This window comes from Halyomorpha halys, unplaced genomic scaffold, assembly GCF_000696795.3.
Source record: "Halyomorpha halys isolate HHAL.00 unplaced genomic scaffold, Hhal_1.1 Scaffold1631.1, whole genome shotgun sequence".
Lineage (NCBI taxonomy): Eukaryota > Metazoa > Arthropoda > Insecta > Hemiptera > Pentatomidae > Halyomorpha > Halyomorpha halys.
The window spans coordinates 101,583-124,574 of NW_027106642.1; the positions used below are offsets into that span (position 1 = coordinate 101,583).

Below are 22,992 nucleotides of genomic sequence, written 5' to 3' on the forward strand. Positions count from 1 at the left end.
AAAAACGTAAGAGGAGGAAGCAATTGTACGAAATCCGCTCTCCCTCCTCATTTCAGTGTAAATAAACACAATGAATGATATATATATAAAGGAAAAAAAAAAGCAAACTATAAGGTTAAAAATGAACAGGAGATTTAATACATAAAAATAGAGAAGTAGGTATGAGAAAACAAAATTTAACGCACTAAAAGATGAAAAAAAAAAATGGGTAAGTTAAGATTAAAGTAAGTCGAGAATGAATAAACAAAAATAAGATCAATTATAAATGAGTAAAGAACCAATCAGGACTATCCACTTGTTCAAGTTGAGAGCTTTTGAGACTGCCAGAAAATCGAAAGCATACAGGAATGGAGGGGAGGCGACCATTAACGGTTTTGTTTCTATTTCTAATGGATCACATATACAGAAAAGAGATATAAAAATATGATGAAATCCTTTTTCAACCTTATTTAATCTCAACTTGCTTCTTTATTTTCCATCTTATAGTGTGTTAAGTTTTGTTTCCTCATATCTACTTTTCTATATATTTATTATGTCTCCTGCCCATTTTTCACCTTTTAGTTTGTGTAATTTTTTTCATGTATATTCTTATCATTGTTTATTTTATATTAATACTATTTTATTTCTTCTTTTCTTTCATTTGTATATAATTTTCTTTTCACTTATTTTTACATAATTTTAAGTTAAATTAAGTTTACCTTTTTTTTATTTTATTTTCTTCCGATTTGAAAATATTTTCGTTGTTTTAGTATCTTCTTAGCGCTGATGAAGCTCTACCAAGTGGGGCGAAATGTCAGCAAATAAATGGTTATTAACTAATTGTTCTCTTTTGACCACACCCCTGACCATCGTTTTTATAATTCCAAATTATATGGTCAATTATTATTATATGTATATATATAAATTATTTATCATCTAAATAGGACAAGTATCAGCTAAGATATGGTGTATTTGGTTGGATTAATATTAAATTTAATTATTAATTTTTTTTTTTTTAGGTTTGGTGCCTTCAGCTGTAATAATCGTGACCAAATCACCTTGTTCATAAGTTTCTATTTTGTAAAAAATAATTTTGTATTTATTGATAAAATTACTTTTTCTTTTTACTGACTTTATTTCTTAAAAAAAAAAAAAAAAGCCTTATATAGAAATTTAAGTACATAAGATTTTTTCTCATTGGATTAGACCAATGCAGTAGAAGTAAAAATAAATGATTATTTAAAATATTTAATAATTTAAATGTCGATTTTGCTGTTCTGGTTACATCCAATTTTTTTCATTTAATAATATTTATGTGCGTTAAATATTTAAAGCCAGCTCCCCTTACAAGGTCAATATTATTAAAAGTGACAGATGTATCAATTTTAATGTTAGAATATACCACTCAGATAGTCAATATATTGACCTTATAAGAGAGGCATGTATGCAACATACTGCGTAAAGGCCAAAGGCTCAATGGAATCATAATATAATATTTTTAATAATAAATTAAATATTTGTAGTTGCAAACTAGTTAATTAGTCCATATTGAATTTAAAATAAAATAAAAAATCTCTTATACTTTTATTAAACTAGTTAATGTTAAAACTTTTACATATTCATTAATTGTACATATTGTTTCGTTGTGCTTAGTGAGTTATTGTTTTGTACTTTGATGGTCATTGTGGATATTAAAAATTATTGCTCACCTTCTTTGTCTCACCTTCATGTCTTTGTTAATAGTAAGATTTTATTTAGCAACAATATATGATGGAAAGTAATCTGATTTTCTGGATTTATAAAATATATCTATTGAGAAATATCAGTTTTTAAAAATTAATTTTAATAAACTAAGGATTGATATAGATTATTATTCAAATCTATTTTTACTTCAATCCTATTCACACCACTTTTATTTGTTTTACTGGTACATAAAAGGAGAAGAGAAGTACTAAGTTCTGGGGTAACGTTTTTTCACTGGTTATAAAATTCTCGGTTACTCATTATTTCATAAAAAAAAAGTTGATAGGTCCAATCACCAGTGATTAAAACGTAAACAGAATTTCATTTTTTAATTTTTCTCAGTTAAATGTTTTTATTGCATGACTAATTTCATACAGATTAACATTATTTTGTTGGAGCATGAAGATAAAAAAAAAAATTATATTTTTAAATTAACAAACAAAATAATTTGAATTCAATAATTGAGAGAATGATAAGGATGGTAAAGGAATGTTACAATTTTAAAATCTAGATGATATTAATCTGAATTTAAAATTAGGAATAGATAGTGAAAATAAATTTTTGAGTACTGTAATATTCGCACTACACCTTTACAACATTCACTTCATTGAGCACTTTGTTAAAAAGTTGATTTAAACCATACCTCACTATTTTAAATACAAATGGAAAAATATGAACCATATTTGTTTTTCTCCTCTTTTCCAATTAATGATAAGTTTGTTATATCTACTTACACTTTAGCAGGAAATAAGTAAGTGGTGATATTTTGTTATTTGTAATAAATACAAAAACCTTGACTTTTTGTAATGTATTAGTTGAGTTTTCATGTTCTTTTTGTCTTAAAAATAAAATATTTGATCATTTGAAATTCAATTTAATAAATTTTATTAATGAAATCATATCTGATTCTTTTTCCCAAGCAAACTTTTTTATTATTAAAGGAAGATAGTCTGGATGGAGCCAAAGAAAAAACTCAAATAGTCATTAATTAATTATTTTCATATTTACATCTGCAACGTGGGGTGAAATGATGACTCATATTAAATAGTTTTCTGACTATTTGAGTTTTCATTGTCTGCACCCGAACCATCTTCCTTTTATTATCACACACGGTCAATCACTGATCTTCCATTTTTTATTATATTTTTTCTAATTGATTGGGTGATTATCACTATTTAGTGTTACATGAGCTATGGTAATTCAATATTGTTTTTATATTCAATCAGTTTATAGCATTTCCGAGTCACATGTAATACATTCATAAGAATGAAAAAACTTTTGCATTTCAGTCATAACCTAAACCAAGCGTGAATTAATTCATAAATACCAGATTTTATTACTTTTATTGTTTATAAACATAGTTGGACAAAAAGTAAATGCAATTACAATTAATTTCCAATTACTGTAATTTGAAGCTAGGAAATTAAATTACAATTTTGATTAGTAATTCTAACTACTTGATGAACCACTCTAATTGTAATAGTAGCCCAAAATAAAAATTACTAGTTGAACCAAAGTAATCACAAGTACATTGGACTGAAATTAGATATTGCAATTCCTTTTTGCCCAACACTTTAAAAATAATTATGTTAATTTCAATAATGACTTCAAATAATTTCTACATATTCATATTTTTTTTTGTTTGTTAGTTAATCTATATCAAATGTAAATTTCAACTTACTTTTAATATTGATTAATATAATTAATAAAATTAAAAAGGCTTGGCATCCTCAAATGTCCTTCGCATTCAAGTTGAGGAGCTGACAGCATCAGCTTATTAAGGGTATATCAAGCTCTAATTATGAGCTAATTGAATTACAGTATATGCGTTTATGGTATTGCTAAAAGGAGTCTTTAAAAGTCTCGATTCAGTGCATAATACTGCATTAAGGATATGTTCAGGCGCTTATCGAACTTCACCAAGTGAAAGTATATATGTAGAATGCACTGAACCTCATCTTGAGTCGAGAACATTGTATATTACGGCAAAATTTGCAATGAGAGGGCTGATGCAGCTGCCAGCTTAGCTCGTCATCAAGACATACCACAAGTAACTGTTATAGAGATTATCCCAAGAGAAGACTGGAAAAATCAGTTTCGTACCCTTGCTCAAGAAGGTTGGAACCAAAATTAGAAAACAAGCGCTGCTAAGTTATTGGAAGTTAAAAAAAGATTGCATTGGGTGGAAACCCTCCAGTAGAAAGTCAAGGCGAGAAGAGGTCATCCTCAGCCGTCTCCGTAATGGACACTGAATTTTCACATGGCTACTTGTCAAGTGATCTAGAAGTACCAATATGCATGGACTGCCAAGTCATTAGAACGGTGAAACACGTGCTATTGGAGTACCCCTTCTTCACTGCTCTGAGGAAGCAACCCACGATAGGAACAAGCATAGATGAGATCCTTCAAGGCCAATAAAACGAAATAGAGAAATTATTGTTTTTTTTAAAAGCTACAATACATTATAGTTAAAAGTTACAATTGACTTGAAAATACTATAACTATCAACGAGGAGAAGATGGTTGGGGGTGCGGCCAATGAAAAACACAAATAAGTTCGATTAACTTATTTTAATGTGCCAACGTTTCGGCTAGAGTTTCTAGCCTTCTTCAGGGCTGTTCGCTGAAAGATCAAATGCCTAATCAAAAATCATCTTTCAGCGAACAGCCCTGATGAAGGCTAGAAACTCTAGCCGAAACGTTGGCACATTAAAATAAGTTAATCGAACTTATTTGAGTTTTTCATTGACCGCACCCCCAACCATCTTCTCCTCATTCATCATCCACGGTCAACTATCTCTCATAATTATAACTATCAACATTCTAATAAGGAAACTCAATGAATTATTTGTTAAGAGCGTATAAAGAAAAAAAGTGGCTGATCCATATTATATGAATAAATATGTATTTATAAGATAAAATTTAGTTAATTGATACTTGATACATTAATCATTTTTGGTAAATTAAAAATATATTACATGATTTTTTGCTTTGGGAGTGCTGCACCAAGAGGAATCCACTTATGAGACTCCATTTGGTAATGTTAACGCAATAATGCATATAACAGTGAACGTCATTCATACAGCAAACTTAATCTCTTATCTGAGGATCTCAGCTATTGCAAGAGCACTATTAGGTGAAATGTTAACTTCGTTCAAAAAAGATTCTTCAGTTTCTCCATCACCGTTTTCTTCAGGCTGCAGGAATGACCACGCATATGAGCTAGGCAACCCAATATCTTGGGGAGTGATTATATCATCTGTCTCAATCATTTCAACGTCATCTTGGTTCAGTTCAATGCTAGTCATAAAGCATAAATCACAATTAGAATAACAGTACCTGACTTTCAATTCTAAACCTGTATTATAAAGTTAAGCCAAATTTTTAAATAAAATCTTAAGAGTATTTTATTTAAACGCTTAACTTTAAAATTACTCATACTTGTTACAGACACAATGGAAACTGAAAATCGAAGCATATTGGCCTAGAATTAAGATGCAAAAAGTAATATTTAAGTGTCCCATTATTATTTATGTGTTTCATTACTTTATTTTTTGCGGCTGAGTACCTATAGTATAGCTTCACACAATAGTTCAAGGGAAAAAACTAGTGATCCATGACACTGGTCAATTACAATATCAGTTTAGTAGATAGCGGGAAATAATACGGGATATTTTTAACATACCGCCGCACTTGGTTCCTAAAGAGTGAAGGCTGGATCAGTTCAGCTTCGAAACCACAAGTAGTTGTCAATATCAACAGCAACTTGTAGCTTAATACTCCTGTTATTAGGTAAAATTAATAAAAATTTGATTGCTACTAAGCTTTATTGAAGAATAGTTAAGTCATTAAAATAATTGAGATGATTAGGGGTGCGATCAGTGAAAAATACAAATAAGTAAAAATTATTTGTTAGTCCCAACGTTTCGGCCAGAATTTCAGGACTTCAACAGGGCCAAGAACAAAAACAAGATAACCATATTGATTAAATGAAAGTACCAACAACGCAAGACACATAAGAAGATATAATACAGATACATAAGTAGAACTGAAGAAAATGCATATTGTAATATTATAAGAATATTGAAATAGTATATAATAATATAAAGGGAAAAATAGTAAAATTACAATTAAGAATGAAAAAAAATAATAATGCAGATATGAGAATCAACTAAATAATTATACGTACAAAATTAGAAATTATTTAAAATTGTAATATGTAAAAAATAAATAAATTTTAAATAATTTCTAATTTTGAAGGAAGATAGTCTGGGTGGGAGTCAATAAAGGTATCAAAATAGTAAAAGAAAACAATTTATTGTTTCGCCCCACTTTGCAGGGCTCTCAGATTGAAACATAGATGGTGGATACAAAATTTCCAATTTTGTACATGCATTTGTTTATTTGATTCTCATATCTATATTATTTTATATTTTCATTCTTAATTGGAATATTACTATTTTCTCTTTTTATTATTATATGCAGTTTCAATACTCTTATAATACTACACTATGCATTTTCTTCAATATTACTTTGTATCTATATTATCTGTTAACTTTATACTACTCATAATTGTTACAGACACAATAGAAACTGAAAATTGAAGAATATCAAGAAACATCTAATCCTCTTATGTTTCTTGCTATTCTGTACTTTCATTTAATCATTATGGTTGTTATCTTATTTTTGTTCTTAGCCCTGCAATTCTAGCACTAATAAATAATTTTTTTCTTATTTGTGCTCACTGATCGCGCCCTAAACCAACTACTCCTCAAATATAATCCACAGCCAACAAGCAACTCATCATTAAAATAATTCTTTTGAACAATCTTCATTAACAACGAACTGTGAAACAGGAAATAGACCCCATCAACCCTTTCATCAGTAAATAGAAAGTTGGCAATGCCACAATTTCTCAGACTCGCCTTATTTCGTGCTGGCTACTATATGTGTACTTTCATTGAATATTTTAACTCCTTTGATACATTTCATATCTCAGAAGAATATAGTTGAGTTACAGAACTTTTGATTTTCATAGATTTTAACTCACATAATTATGAATGGGATAATACTATAACAAAATGAAGAAAATAAAAATATATATAATTTTTAGTAAAAAAAAACAAAACAGTTATATTAAAAAAATAATATAATCTTATGAAAATTACAAATAAAAATGTTAACAACAAATACACTCATAGACTCAATCAAAGAAGTGGAAGTTTTACTAAGTTGGCTGCAATAAGTGAAATTAGGAATATACCAAAACTTCAATTTGGCAGTTTTATATAATTATAAACTTAAATTTAAATTTAAAGCTTGTCGAAAACAAAAAAAATCAAAATACATGAAACTATTAGGGGTATTCATCTTTAGTTTAACAAGTTAAAGTTTGTTAAAAGCAGAAATATTTCCTTCTTTAAATATATTAAAACGGTATAACATTTAATATGGTTGAGAGTCTGTTAATAGGTCTGCTAAATGGAAAACGACATCACGCAACAAACCAGCTGAACTCCAAACCATTTTGTCTGTGGTTGTTTTGATAGGTTTGATGCTCATAGTTCCAGCTGTTTTTATTTTGGATATTTTTAAACTCTAAGAAAGTAACGGGGGGGGGGGGAATAGGAGAGGAACAAGGAACAAGTGTGGTAGAGGAAAGATATGACAAAGCAGTTGGAAATTTTATAATCTTGTAAGAGATTACAAGATTACACAACAAGTCTGGATTTAGCAAGTAACATGAACTTTGAATTCTATATCACAATCCTATAGTTAAGACACTTACAATGTTAAAACCTTCTACATTTAACACATCATGAATACCCCAACCCAATTAATGATATAAGGATAAATAATAAGACCTCTTAAACAAAAATAAACATTTTTTTTTTTTAAATATAAAAATGAAACATAGAAACCAAATCCATTTGTTTAAGACGTTTAGAAATAAAGTGTTGTACATAATTTTTAAACTAAATAATTCCATTTCATTTGAATTTATTCTATAGAATAGTTTGAAAGCTTCAAAAATTAGCTCATAACAATTTGTCAGCTAATAATTAATGAAAATAAAAATTTTAGACTGGACGCACTCCATGAATTAGAAGGGAAGTTTTACATTCTCAATAATCTGTGTGTATAATAACATTTATTTAAAATAGCTAATATCTCAACCATTACCCACAATTTATATAATTTAAATATTTTTAAAACCCACCCACCCAAATGTGATCCCGTTTGAGGAAACGTTTTCACTATTACCACAAGAGGATTTTCTGAGTGATATATTCAACTCATAATTAGAAACAATTAGAGAGCTAGGACTCTTTCATGTATTCTTACCAATGTTTTAATAACCACTTTCACATGACAAAATGAAAAATAAAAGTACTCTATGCCCTTTTTCACTCGTTGATAACGCTTTTAAATTAACCAGTTCATCTTAATAACTACCCGTAAACCACTGGACTAGTTTCAAAATTTTGTATGTTTCTACTAACTTATTTACATTGGTCCCCGGTCTAAAGATATTTTCGACAGAATAAACAGGATATTGGACTAATTTGTTCATATCACAATTTGTCAAGTTATGATAACTTGGTTTATGACCTCCTACAACAGTTCCATCGCAATCCACCAATTCCAATGTTCGGTTGAAGCATATCCGTATCTCTAACAAAATTGATGAATTTTTTTTCTAAAACAGACATACAAATAAATAATATTACAACTACTAATTAATAATCAAAATCATATATAAAGAAACATACATCATTATAGCAGGCTACTTGAGGATTCTTCCCCAATACATTCTGTACTCCATCCCAGATTTTGGTTATGTTATACTCATTGCCGGGTGTTATACCAGCTTTTTCCAAAACAGAATGCATATTGTAATCCTTCATCCACTCTAACCCTTGATTAAAATATTGGAATTCCGTCGATAATTTTGGTACTATAGCTGCGCATGTACCGTGTTTTAGCCATTCATGTGACCACAGAGCTGTGATCTTTTTGTGCTTTTCTATAGGCGTCCATAATTGTTCCAATTGGTTTTCAATTCCATATAAAGCTTCAGGGCTGAAAGGTCTTGATTTATTACAAAAGCCTGGCCCAATTGTACCATATTTTGTCGGCCTGAAATTATCGTATATATTAGTATAATAAAAACAGACACAAGAAATAAGCAGAAGATTTTAAGTAACTTTAAGATGATTGTGAAGTAAATAATTTATTTTTTTTTACTCCAATGAAGAAACCATTATGAGTCTGATATTGGAAAAACTGAAAAGGATGGAATCACTTCAGAAACGGTGAGTGCTATTTAAAAGTCAAATATATTAATAAACAAATATCTCCAAGGAAAATAATTAATTTCTTAACAATTTGCACATAATAGAAAATCATTTTCTAAGATTAATATTGTTTAAATAGCATAAAAAAAAGGAGTGAGAAACTTTTTTCGATTTACAAAGAGATATGCTGTTATATTGGAAGAAGGTAAACGTTACAACACAGTTCGGTTTGTAGAATTTCAATAGATATAAAATACTTTACTGAATAATAGCTTGCTTTCGGTATCCAGGCATCACATAGAAAAAAGTATTCCATCAACGCTAAAATTCCACAAACCAATCCGAGTTCTCACCCCCAAAACTTTTTTAGTTATTCAAAGAAAAAATAATTCTCACCCCTTTTATTGAACCACTATTTAGACAACATTATTGTTTGTAAATGATTTTCCATAATGCACAAACTGTTTGTTCATAAATGAATTATTTACCATGGAAATATTTGTTTTTACTATATTTAACGTTTAAATAGCACTCACTCCATGTTTTAGCACTAAATTTACCAAATAATAATAAATAAATTAATATGGAAAAGAGGAATATTTTTTTTTCTTGACAAAAAAACAGATTATTAAGAAGGCCAGTCATCATGGTATTTTCTTATGGTAGCATACTAAATAATATTCACTAAAAGTGATAAAATCTATCAGAATGATAGACAAATTCTTCAAAAATAATAAGAAAATATAAAGTTGCTGATTAAGTTTGTGGGTGGGAGAGGGAAAGGAAAAAGAAGTAATAAATTTAATATTTTAGCCAGAAACTTAAAAGAATCTCCAGCATATTTTAGGAACAATGTGTGTAGTAATCTGGACTTAAAATATTGGCCAGTGATCAAGATAACGCAAGATCTTTCTTTTCTGAATCATTATTTATATAGACATTGAGAAAAATTAAAGGTCGCCGCTCCTCTCCAATCTCACCAGGCCAAGTGGAAAATAGAACAATAGTCACAAAAAAAAATTGAATGAAATTGCCATCAGTGTACCCTTGAAATCATCTTCACTTCAAACACTCCAATCAGTCTACATTTAGTGTAGAGTAGAGTGATTGTGAGTGGTCACCTTAAGCTATAAGGACTAGTTATGCTTTATTCCCGATACCTTCCATACCTTCCTGCAACATGTATACAGGATATTCATACTTGTTGAGACAATCGCCATGAGGCTTCAGAATGATTTCAACTAAAACCTGTTTTAAATTAATAAGGATTTATTTTTCACAAGTTAACTAAATGACAAAAGGTCTGATAGAATATTCTTCAATTCTTTTTTAAAACACTATAATTCAGTTAATAAATGAATAAAGTAATATTTTCCTTTAAGTTATTTTTCTAATTTTTTTTTTCAATAAAGAAGAATAATTTATCCTAAAAGCTTACCAGATGCCATGTATTGTCCATGTATCATTAGGAACTAGTCGGCATTCATGTCCTTTTTGAACCCATTGGTTACAAACTGACCTTGGCCAGTTTTGAGTAAAAATAATTAAATCCCAAGGCTCATCATTGAAAGAGACAACTCTGAAAAAGTCAAAATAATTACATTTTATTATAATTTTTTTTCCATTAACTAAAAAACATTTAATTTTTTTTTTAATTATAACTTCAATTATTATTCTATAAAAAAACAACAGAAGCAAGAATTATGTGAAATGTTCAAAATTATTTAGATACAAGTAGGTTTAGAGAATGAGAAATTTGGTACTTAAGAAATTCAACTTAGCAGTTTTGAAAGATCAATCTAAAAATGTAATGAAAGACTATAATAGGGGTATTCATGATCTTTAGTTTAACATATCAAAATGTGTTAGATGAAGAAATATTTCCATCTTTTAGCATGTTGAAAGTACATAATAATTAACGTGGTTGAGATTTTGTTAATAGGTCTGATAAAAGGTGAATGGTGTCACACAATAAACCAGCTGAGCTCCACACCATTTTGTTTTGGACATTTTTAAACCCTAATAAAGTAATGGACAAAAATAATATTAAAGCAATGGGGGAGGGAGGGGGAGAGGGAATACGAGATGAACAAGCCAAGTTGGAGATTTTATTATCTTTTAAAGATTGTAAGGTTCCAAAACAAGTTGCTCAGAAAATCTACTCAGAGTTCTTCTGCATTTAATACATGTTGCTGACAGAGGTGAACCTTTCTTCAACTCAACATTTAAGGATTTTCGATGATTACTCCAAAAATATTATAAAAGTGGAAAAGTATGAAATCTTGAAATGCAAAGGAAAGACTGAAGTTACTCTATTCAAAATATCTGAACTTCCATGTTTTCAACGTGATTGCAGTAGGTTTTAATCCTGTACATAGGATTGTAAATTCATTTCAGTAAACCTTATAGTATCTGCATTGATTACAATACTATCAATTTTTATTTATAGAAATTGTTTATTACAATAGCCCCTTATTATTATTAAATGCAAATTAATAAAAATGTAGTAGACGATGAAATAATTTCCATAAAAAAAAAATTCATAGCCACAACTTTTTTTTTTGCTTCTAACAACTTATTTATATATAGATATGCCATATTTAATATCAAATAAATTCCAAGGTAGGTTTAAAATATTAATACCTCTCCTTGAACAAAGAATTGTGATTAATTTAATTAAAAAACAAATACTGAAAATAAATAAATCTGATAACAATAAGCTATAACTAAGCTTGTTGTCACAAGTAGAATTATTTTATTAATCCTATTTCAGTATAAGGAGATTTACATAAGTGCATGCATGATCAGTTTTCAATTTACTTGGAGAATATTGAACATATGTTCAGTAAGGTGCACCATGAATTAATAAAAAAATTTGTTTACAAATTATGTAATATATAAATTAAAAAATACATATAAATATGATCTGATTTGACCAATTCTAAGATTTGATTTCACAGACCCTAAGTACTTTTTCAAAGATATTAAATATTAGAGATCCACTTAGCTTTGTGATAACTGAGAAATCAATTAAATATAAGAAGATGGTCAGGGTTGCGGTCAAAAAAAGAACAAATAGTTATAAACTATTTGATCTTTTTTTGACCATCTTCATTTATTTAAATTTTTATGGTCAACTATATATATATATTTAAATTAATATACAATAGTCAAGTTCAGATTCACAAAATGAAGATTGAGAGCAATCAAAATGGTTGACAACTAGGGAACGGCATGGTGGAAACTATTTCAAAAGGAAATGTTTATCAGTAGCTTGTTTCTTTTGGTTTATACAAAGCAATATTTCATTTAATATATAGAGATCTATTAACCAATTGGTCTGACCCAGCTTCTTAAACATACAACTGATTTGTATAGACTTTTGTGTTTTTAAAGACAACTTTAGTAATAATGAAACAACAAACTTGTACATCTACGACCCATGAAAGATTTCCGGTTCATTAATTTGTAAAGAAGTACCGTTTGCAGACAAATGGTTGAGCAAGGTGATGGGGTCCACATCATGTTCAAATGGCAGATTCCCCCCCCCCCATTAAATAATTCTGGCTATACCATTGGAGGGTCTCCCAACCCTAAGGTTGATCCACAGCTGACTTAATATACTTGAATCCGGACTCAGGAGATAGGAACACAATGTCTTACTCACTAAGATGGTCCATTGCCTTGTATAACAAATCATACCAATAAAATTCACTTTATAACCACTACATAACTTCCAAAAGCTATACGCTACATATTTAATAACACTAAAGCAATATTGATCTCAAAGTTTTTATGCTTCACTGAAGTATTTGGAGAGTTTAATTGATAGAGTAGTTTTATTCAATATATTGGTAATGGTATCAGGTGAGGAGATCTAGTATGGCAAGTGGGCCTCGTGTTCCTTTTTGCCAACCCCTGGTAGCAACTTCGAAGTCACCACCATGTGCTAACCAGGGTGGGAAAGTCAAGATTTATTTCTCGGGACCGCCAAAAAATAAATATTAACTGTTTCAGGTGGGAATTAAACTTACAATGTTCTGAACCCAGCACTCTGGGACCCATGCCCCAACAACGCAAATGGTCGTCATGTCCCTTAATACAATACAACAAATAAGTAAATTTTATTGAAAATAATTTTTATTAAAAAAGACTAATGAAGACAAAATTATTGCTAGTTCATATCATGGTAGTTATTTGTAACCTAAACACTTTGTAAATATTATTATGAATAAAACAACACTATTGATGGTTATTTAGTTCTGTTTTTTTTTTCATTAGATTTCAGTGGCTTGATTAAAATTGTACTCATACATGATGTTACACATTAATTTTAAGAATATTAACCAGATATAATAATATTAAAGAAATTATTAATATCACTGCGCAAAACAGATATATCTTAATTATTACCTGGGGATTAACGAAAAGCTGCAAAATATAAATAATGTTGCAACAATCAGCAAAGTAGTTGGACTTATATGACGATACTTAGAAATAATCATGGTAGAATAATATGGAGTTCTGAAAAAAAAAAAATTAAATAAGTAAAAGTTTAAACATTTCTTTCGAATACATACAATTAAAACAAGCTAGAATTTTCTCTTATATCTGAATACTCAAATTATACTGACTCAACAATGAAATTAAACTAAACAGAGATTATTTTAGTAATGAGATCTTAGCATAAAATAATATGTTAATAAGCCAGATAAGGGAGGGAGGATATTCTCTTATCAAGAGAGAATAATGATATCAATGTCTATTAATTTTTTTCTAATTTTCTAATTAAGAAAAACAATAAACAAGGGATAAACCAAATCTCATACAACCTTCAAAATAATTGAGTTAAAATATATATTTCTTGTATAACTTGGCTTATTTAAAAAGAATGAATATATATATATAAATAAAATTTAAAATGTGATACTTTACAGCTTAACTAAAACAAATTCAATGGATAACACTATTTGAAAGAATTTCATTTATTTGTGGATGTTATTGTTCTTGAACGTTCTGTATTACTAATTCTACCATATTTTTCTCTTTATCCTTATTACAGCTTGCAATGATATTATTTAACAAAAAAATATGACATTATTTAAATATAATAAAAAAACAGATAAATAATAACTAGAATCATTATTAACATAATTACAATAAAAAAAAGTAATGTTCTTTTCAAAAGTAAAATATTGTGTTTATGGCCTTTGTTTTCGAATTACATTAATGATAAATAAAATTTTCAACACAACAATATTAAACTGGGTTAAGGTCAAAAATTACCCTTTACAATAATAGGTTAAAATCCATATTAGAATGTCTTTAACTTAACTAATTAGGAATCTTTTGAAAGAAATTTCTCTCTAAAAAATAAAAAAAATAAATAAATTACTAATTTTTTTTTTTTTAGATAGTAAAATACCCATTGGAACTAAATAGTACAACCCTCAAAATATGAAATTCAGAATTTCTCTTGTTTATTAATTATGTACTAAAAATAGTCAGACTAAATTAAATTTATGTAAGAAATAGTAGAAGATACATGGATGGTAAAATGGTCTATTAGTTACTAGCTAATGTTACCTTTTCTCCATATCTATCCTTATTAAGTGCACCATTCAGAAAACAAAACAAAAACAAAGGGTGTTAAATAATTTAATTTAATCTTGACACAAAGAACTTTTGAATTGCCCACCCCCCACCTCAGTGCTTTCAAAACAATAACATTATTCTTAACGTAACCAAAAGAGGATGGTAAGAGTAACACGTTTAAAGTAACGTTTAAGTGACGTTAAAAAGTATCTAATAGAACAGGAATTCATATAAACTGCGTTTATTGACTGATATAAATTTCAATAATATTAATAATACTCCATAGTTTAATAAAAAAATACTGAAGTATTGAATAATCGCATTATTTGTAGATAGCATAAAGGAGTTCACTTTGAAGTTACATTTAAAAATTACTTATATCACAACTGTAACTAGTTACAGGTACCAGGTAATAGGTTACAGGGTTCTGCGCTGGAACTAAGTTCCTCAACGGCCTTTGTATACGTCATCCATACAAAATGGCTTCTATTCTAATAAGCAGCTGATTTTATAAATTGGTTCCTTATTTCTTAAAAAATAAATTCATTATAATTAAATAACATTAACGCATAAGTATTCACATTATTAAATTATTAAAGTAACATACTTTATTTTTTTTTTAAGTTTTAAAATTGGAAAATATCATGTTTTTTATTCTTCTTTAGGATAATTAATTTATAATACACAATATAATTACAATTGTATAAATTCAAAAGATAAATAAAAGATTAAAAAATACCAGAGAAAAGATAAGAGAGGTCGGGGGAGGGGGGGAGCAGTCAGAAACAAACACAAATAAGCAAAAAATTATTAATGCATGCCGAGGTTCCTATTTGAGTTTCAGGCCTTCATCAGGGATATAAAACAAAAAGAGATAATAACCACCATTCAGAGAAACATAAAATTAAAATTAAATAATAAACTAACAAATTTGGAAATATACATAACAATGAATTGAAAATAAAAAATAGTTAATTAATAATCATGGAATTAGAAAACAACAACTTCCCTCCAAAAACCATTGACAAACTTATTTACCATTTCTTGACCTCCTCGTCATCAGAAACCCCAACACCATATCCACCGACTGGTACACAAAACCGACTTACTCAGGAAGGCTTTTAAACTATCTCTCCCAATATCCTTACAATCAAAAACTTAATGTAGCTAAAAATCTTATTCATCGTTGTTTTTCTCTTTCAGCTTCCCATTTCCATGATTCCAACTATCTCCGTATTAAAAAAATCCTCTTAAATATAAATAACAATTTTCCTCCCAAAATCATTGAAAAATTTATTTATACCACTTATTAATCTACGGTCAACTATCTACACCTCATCAAGGAAAATATAATAATATGATAAAAGGAAGATGGTCCGAGAGCGGTCAAAGAAAGAAAAACTCAGGGCTAAAAAATATACAAACAGTTAAATGAAGTATCAAAATAAAATTCATTTAAGTGTGAGAATTTTTTAGCCCTGGTCAAAAGGAAACAAAAAAATAGTTAACACCTATTTATTTGCCCCTGGTTTTGTTTTCTTTTTACCGCACCCCGAAAATCTTCTTTATAGATTTAAAAATACGATAAATCATGTATATATATAATTAAACAAGTTGAAAACTATGGCGTTCTTGATTATCTCTTCCTACATAATTCTTTCTAATTTTATCTAACCCCCCTCCCTTCATGCTAGTTTTTAAATAAATCAATTAATAATTAAATGTATGTTTTTTATATTTTTTTAACTTTAAAATATTTAATTCAATCTCTTAGTTGTTAAAACAACCTATTTTCAATTTATATTTATGTATGTAACTTTTTTATAAGGTTGGTACTGGCACCATCCTAATAACTCACCACCATATTGAAGATCCCACGTACAGAAGTCTTTTGACTACTAGAGGTGAGTTCTTCATAATTTTTATATTTCTTTTAAATTCGCATTTATTTGATCGATTTTACCTCTTTATTATTAAAACAGATAAGGAAACTCAAGGCATTTAATGATTGTTATATTTGATGGGGATCAGTTCTAAAGTTTGTATGCAAGTTAGCGAACACGAGGTTAAGGCCAATTTCACATTTCGTTTTTATTGTGTTTGTGTTATATACTGATTTTTGTTAGGTGACTAAGTTTACAATTGAGACAATCAGTTGTATATCATGGTATCTGACATTGCGAAATAAAGTTATTGGTTTCATTTTTGGATTTAGTATTTATTATGTTTGATATTTGATCCTAGGTATTTGAATTAGTTTGTATTTTTTAAGGAATGATGTTTTTAAATTATGGTAAGTGACCCCATGTTTAAGTTATAACATAGTAATTTAGCAACATTTTAGCTTAGTGAAAGTCATCAATTTTTTAGTTACTATATTCTACCACATAGAATGATTCAATTAATGATTTGGCCTATGCAATTAACACCTCACTCATGGCTTAATTTCTTCATTGTATAATTAACTCAGATTTGAATTAGTATTTCTTTTTAATCTTAACCTTAACGTTACTTGAATGAACTATATTCATTATTATGTGAATGTAATATATTGCAAAGAAAAATTAAAGTAAAATTTGTTGTCCAGCTGATTTTGTTATTGTTTTCCATATGTTTAGAACAATGATAATTCTATCATAACTCTCCTTGCTACCATGGGTCAAAGTTTGTTTTTTATTTCCAGGATCTAATAAAAGTACAATTTCATTACTTTTCGTATAGTGTTTCAATTTTTAATGTCAAATTATCGTTATAATGTAATGTTTCATGTTTCAGGATCTTCAGAATGCAGATCTTCGTTAAGACCCTCACGGGTAAAACCATTACCCTAGAGGTAGAACCCTCTGATACTATCGAAAATGTGAAAGCTAAAATTCAAGACAAAGAAGGAATACCTCCAGATCAACAGAGGCTTATTTTTGCTGGTAAACAATTGGAAGATGGAAGAACTCTCTCTGATTACAATATACAAAAAGGCAAGCTTTTTTATATTATTAATTTTGTTTTGTTGCTTTTAATCAACTACTTAGTTATATTTTTTATGTTTGGCATTTCATAATCTGATTGTGATATTGCTGCTAAATTTGTTGGGGGGGGGGCTAATAGTTTGAAATGATAATTTAAAAGGATGGGTGAAACAATACCTTTAGTAAACTCAGATATTTGCTCAATTATAACATACTTTATTGCATTAGAAACAATAATTTTAAATCATAATCTATTTACAATACAACAAATTAGTAGTTTATTTCATTAAAATGTTGCTCAATCAATACCCAATGTTTTAAATCATCCCAATCTTTAATAGTCTCCATCTATGTCTGGCCAGTTTAATGGTTTAATAAGGTTTCTTTGACATCTGTATGAATCATTTTAAAGGATAACAGTTTATTCTCAGACTAGAAAAAAAAACATCTTTTGCAAGTTCAGAAAATTTATCACTGCTCGTTGCCACAACAAACCCCCAAAGTAACATTTTTTTTTTTTTTTTATGAATCCATCACTACTTCTTTTACTTATCCCTTTATAGAGTTCAATTGTTCACCCTTAAAGCACCAAAGGTGGAGGAGGGTGCGGAATAAATGAATAAAGCTGTTTTTTTTTTATATTTATTAAAACTTGCAAACAAATAATAACTGTTTTAAATTTAAATTATGAAGCAAAACTATTAGTTTAAAGCTTTTGAAACTAGGATTGTGTGATATGTTATTGATTTTTGTTTATTATTAGTGTTCTTTTTTCCATAATTCGTAAAACCTTGCAACTTGTGATGATAAGATTTCTGATAGTATGTGATGATTTATATTATTACGATTGGTCTTCCTGAAGTTGCAAAGTTGTATTTAATTAAAAGCTTCTTTGTTATTAAGTATTTTTCTAAACTGCAATTTCTGATGATTCAATGCTGATTTATAGACTTGTAACTTTTTAACAAAATGTCAAACAGATCACTTTGGTTAATGATTATCTTGCACCTCTTGTTATCTCGCACTGCTATAAATATATCATTCATGCATAAAATGTGAAAGTTTTATTACTAAAGATTAGTTAACTCACTATTTATTACATGCTTGAACTAATTGTATTAGCTAAAAACGCAGATTTGTATTCTACTTCCCGGATTGTGATGAACAAATTAACTAATTGAAAGTTATTACGTTTATGGATATTAACCATTTATGGAACCCAATAGACGGTATTAAAATTAAGATAATGTATGAATTTACTAATTAGATGATGGTAGAATCACCACAATTGCTTGGAAGAATTTTGATTTATGAATTTTCGTCTGCCTATATTTCATCAGAGATGGCACAGAAGTTAGACACTACTTCTGACTCTAAGGGCATTAAGTGTTTTGGAAAAAAATGTGATCTTGAAAAAATCACTTCCTTGTACAACCATTATTCTAAAAACAGTACTTATTATGTACTCTGAACCCCTGACTCTTCATGGGTTGTAGCAATTCACATTATTATTATACTACGTTTTATCAGTTTAAATTTTCCTATTCCTTGTTCAAATGTTATTCTGGTCGAGTATTATGCCTGTTGGTATAGCAAGTTGATGAGCTTGGCAGCTTGTGATGATAACTCTTCTGATAAGATGTGATGATACATTATTACGATTGGTCTTTCTGAAGCTGCTTTTAAGTTGTTATTTTATTAATGATTACCTCCAAAATTAATTAAGTATAATGTATGATTTGGGAAGTAGATTAATTCCTTGAAGAGTCCTTTACCTAATTTTTAACCCTTATGTGGTGTTGAAAATGAAAATAAATAATTCAGGAAGGAAAATTATGCATATAATTTTTAAATTAAACAAGTTATTTATAAAAAAAGAATTTAAGAAATGTATTAAAATTATTATGTTGTCGACAAATCAGTGGTGATGTTGATTGATAAAACTCAATTTAATGGTGGGCTTATGTAGGACACGTAACATTGCTTATAACACATGTTTTTAACATTGTGATACATGCTGTTTACTCATGTCTACATCAAGATATTATTAACATTGAAATATGTGTTTCATTTTGTTAACTAGATTTGTGGAGAATGTTTATAATTTTTCACAACAGCCCAATGCTTACAGTAGGCATCGAAACGTTGATAACAAAAATGTTGCTAGCATTTTATTACGAACAATGTTACTGGGAGAGCTGGGAATAAATTAGTAATAAATAAAACTATTAAGCAACTTATCATGGATACAATGTTTAGTTTATTAATGAACCATTTTCTAAAAATTTTATCTGTGACAATTCATTTAGTCATAGTTTTAGTTTTATCTAATTTTTAACCATGTGTAGTTGCTGGTAACATTTCAGTGTAAACGGACCTTAGCAGATCATCTATATGCAGAGATTGTCCTCTAACTGTTGATATAATATTAATCTGTTTTCCATTATTTCTTTCATCATAAGCTTACATTAAAATCTCTTTGTGGCTTATGATGAATGAATATTCTTATTAATAATATTGATGATTATTTAGATCGGTCTTTTTGAAGTAATAAGTTTATTTAGGCAATGAAATGTTAGTATTGTTTGGTTACATTGATTTTAATGCCCATTTTTAAAGCTGCTTTCTTGGTGACTAAATCTCAAATCTTCTAAATTTTTTCCACTGAAAAATATACTCATCAGTAGGCATAAAAATGTTATTCATTTGGCTAAACAATGTTAACTGGTAGCATGTAAAAGCAAAAGCACCATAAGAGATTATTTTATGCAAGAGATCATGCATTTTAATTAATGATAAAATTTTTTTTTTTTCTGTTTTTTCCTTTACTTGGTAACTTCTTTTAAATATCAATATCAAATATCTTTATAGCTTATGATGAAAAATATTCTGATTAATATTGATGATTATCTAGATTGGTCTTTCTGAAGCACTATGTTTATTTGAGCAATGAATTATTTGTAATATGTATTATTTTATATTTATTTATTATTACCTACTTTTAGAGCTGCTTCATTTGTAACTAAATCTTTAATTTGCTCCACTCCCTCCCCCCCTGTCTTACTCCCCAGAATTTAAACAGTTCCCATCAAAATATTTCTAACATTTTACTATTAACAATGTTACCAGTTATATTGAGGTGTAGATAGTTGACCGTAGATTAATGCTTGAAGAAGTTTGTCGGGGGGTGCGGTCAGCAAAGAACAACATAAATAAACAAAACCATATTTATTAAACGTCGGCATAAAATAAATAAATATGGTTTTGTTTATTTATGTTGTTCTTTGCTGACCCCACCCCCCGACAAACTTCTTCAAGTTACCAGTTATACTTCAGCGCAATTACAACTTAATAGATTGTTATTTATGTGCAGAGATTATGACTTTTAACTAACTCAGAATATATTTTCATAAATTTTTTTTCCCTTAGTTTCTTTACTTGGAAGCTTTTATTTAAATTACAGCTTATGATGAAAACTATTCTGATTAATATTGATGATTATTTAGATTGGTCTTTCTGAAGCTCTAAATTTTAATTTAGATAAATTTAATTTTAAATATTAGCTTATATTTATTTTAGACCTATAATTATAACTACTTACTCATTTACTAAACCTCTTTTAATCTGTTTTTGTTTTTTTATCCTCAGAATCTACTCTTCACTTGGTTCTTCGTCTTAGAGGTGGCGTCATTGAACCAACCCTGAAGATTCTTGCTCAAAAATACAATTGTGATAAAATGATTTGCCGCAAGTGTTATGCAAGACTTCATCCCAGAGCAACTAACTGCCGTAAGAAGAAATGTGGTCATACCAACAATATCCGCCCCAAGAAGAAGCTGAAGTAGATTATTTGCCTATTTCCTATCCTGGATCCAAAAAATTTTCTTTATTACATATAAAACCAAGTTTAAATTGATATGAAATAAAAATATATAATTAATTTGTTTTGTTTTTTATAACCTCTATTTATTTGTTAAGCTTTTATTTTTTATCTTTAAGTAATGGTTAGAAAAATTTTCAATTTGCCAATTATGTTAGGTGAATTAGAATAAAAGTAAGTAACTTTTATTGTATTAAGTTAATTATATATAAGAAGATGGTCAGGGTTGCGGTCAAAAGTGAAACAAAAATAGTTTACAACTATTTATTTTCCAATGTTTCGCCCCACTTTGCAGGGCTTCATCAGGGCTGTCCCAATGAATAAGTTGAACAGCTATCTGCTATCTAGCTGTTCAACTTATTCATTTGGACAGCCCTGCAAAGTGGGGCGTAACGTTGGAAAATAAATAGTTGTAAACTATTTTTGTTTCACATTTGACCACAACCCTGACCATCTTCTTATATATCAATTTTTACGGTCAACTATATATACATATATAAGTTAATTATAGTTTCATAATTCTAAATAGTTATATTTCTGTAGTTTCATTCATTTTTATATTGCATGTAAATTAAAACTATTACATTAATTATGGATGTTAATGGTAAGTTTAGTTGCTTTATGGTTATAATTTAAGTTTCATTAAATTTAACTACAAGGGTAGAAATCAATATTTTACTATCTTATACTGGAAAGAAACCATTCTGTTAAATTGAGGTGTAGATAGTTGACTGTAGATTAATGCTTGAAGAAGTTTGTCGGGGGGGGGGGGGGGGGGGTCATGCAAAGAACAACATAAATAAACAAAACCATATTTATTTATTTTATGCCGACGTTTCGACCTGAGTTTCAGGTCTTCATCAGGGCTATAGAACAAAAGAGATAACAACATTTAGAGTTACTCTAAATGTATCTAAATTGTATGTTACTCTAAATGTTGTTGTTATCTCTTTTGTTCTATAGCCCTGATGAAGACCTGAAACTCAGGTCGAAACGTCGGCATAAAATAAATAAATATGGTTTTGTTTATTTATGTTGTTCTTTGCTGACCGCACCCTCCGACAAACTTCTTCAAGCATTCTGTTAAATGATATGCTGCTATATTTTGATGGCTGTGGTGCTGATGTGGGCTCTTATGTAGATAATGAGAAATGTACATTACTCTAAATGATAAATTTTCAAGTCTTAATGTCAGTGTAACTGAAAATGTATTGGACAACTGAACCCAATATGACATTACAGCTCTGCTGGATGCTTTTCTTGTGGCCCTAACTAAACCTGGGTACTGTTCATATAATTCACTTATCTAATAAATTATTTCATAAAATAAAAGGATATTTTTATTAAAATGATTTGATGAAATTATTTCAATTAAATAACTTGCATTCATTTCTTGAAAGTCATTTATTCAATAATCGTGTAATAATGCAATATAGTTCTGAAATAATTATCGGATAATTGCAGTTTCAAGCACTGTCATACAAAAAGTCAGTTATATCTAAAACTAGACGTGTACAAAAATATTTGATTAA

General features: G+C 28.6%; 3 protein-coding genes across 5 annotated transcripts in view; 2 read left to right on the forward strand and 1 right to left on the reverse strand.

The window, feature by feature from the left end:
* Window positions 1–1,111, forward strand: part of LOC106690261 (UBX domain-containing protein 1) — a 7,986-nt gene extending 6,875 nt beyond the window's left edge. The window contains exon 7 of the mRNA XM_014435621.2: window positions 999–1,111. Coding sequence (XP_014291107.1) covers window positions 999–1,048 — 50 coding nt within the window. The 3' untranslated portion in view covers window positions 1,049–1,111. The remainder of the gene's footprint in view (window positions 1–998) is intronic.
* A 5,696-nt stretch (window positions 1,112–6,807) lies between these two features.
* Window positions 6,808–14,759, reverse strand: LOC106690260 (ribonuclease T2). Of its 2 annotated transcripts, none has more exons than XM_014435619.3 (5): window positions 14,606–14,759; window positions 13,433–13,543; window positions 10,458–10,598; window positions 8,495–8,861; window positions 6,808–8,421 (listed from the first exon to the last, which is right to left on the reverse strand). In XM_014435619.3, exons 1-5 carry the CDS (start codon window positions 14,638–14,640, stop codon window positions 8,167–8,169), a joined length of 909 nt encoding a protein of 302 aa, XP_014291105.1. In that variant the 5' UTR covers window positions 14,641–14,759; the 3' UTR covers window positions 6,808–8,166. The 2 variants fall into 2 exon arrangements, with proteins under 2 accessions (XP_014291105.1, XP_014291106.1); XM_014435620.3 differs by lacking the exon at window positions 14,606–14,759 and adding an exon at window positions 13,654–13,746.
* Window positions 14,760–16,405: 1,646 nt separating this feature from the next.
* On the forward strand, window positions 16,406–21,520 carry RpL40 (ribosomal protein L40). 2 transcript variants are annotated; one of them, XM_014435617.3, is made up of 3 exons: window positions 16,406–16,518; window positions 17,390–17,589; window positions 21,229–21,520. In XM_014435617.3, exons 2-3 carry the CDS (start codon window positions 17,400–17,402, stop codon window positions 21,423–21,425), a joined length of 387 nt encoding a protein of 128 aa, XP_014291103.1. In that variant the 5' UTR covers window positions 16,406–16,518; window positions 17,390–17,399; the 3' UTR covers window positions 21,426–21,520. The 2 variants fall into 2 exon arrangements, with proteins under 2 accessions (XP_014291103.1, XP_014291104.1); XM_014435618.3 differs by lacking the exon at window positions 16,406–16,518 and adding an exon at window positions 17,213–17,309.
* Window positions 21,521–22,992: the final 1,472 nt, after the last annotated feature.

What these genes read in the sequence shown, in the direction of transcription:
- LOC106690260 (XM_014435619.3), bottom strand. Translation starts at nt 14,640, where the DNA reads ATGGTGCACTTAATAAGGATAGATATGGAGAAAAG. An exon ending in AGGATAGATATGGAGAAAAG is followed by an intron (nt 13,544 to 14,605) that starts GTAACATTAGCT and finishes TTTTTTTTTCAG; the next exon opens with AACTCCATATTATTCTACCA. An exon ending in AAGTAGCCTGCTATAATGAT is followed by an intron (nt 8,422 to 8,494) that starts GTATGTTTCTTT and finishes TGTCTGTTTTAG; the next exon opens with AAAAAAAATTCATCAATTTT.
- RpL40 (XM_014435617.3), top strand. Translation starts at nt 17,400, where the DNA reads ATGCAGATCTTCGTTAAGACCCTCACGGGTAAAACCATTACCCTAGAG. An exon ending in TGATTACAATATACAAAAAG is followed by an intron (nt 17,590 to 21,228) that starts GCAAGCTTTTTT and finishes TTTTATCCTCAG; the next exon opens with AATCTACTCTTCACTTGGTT.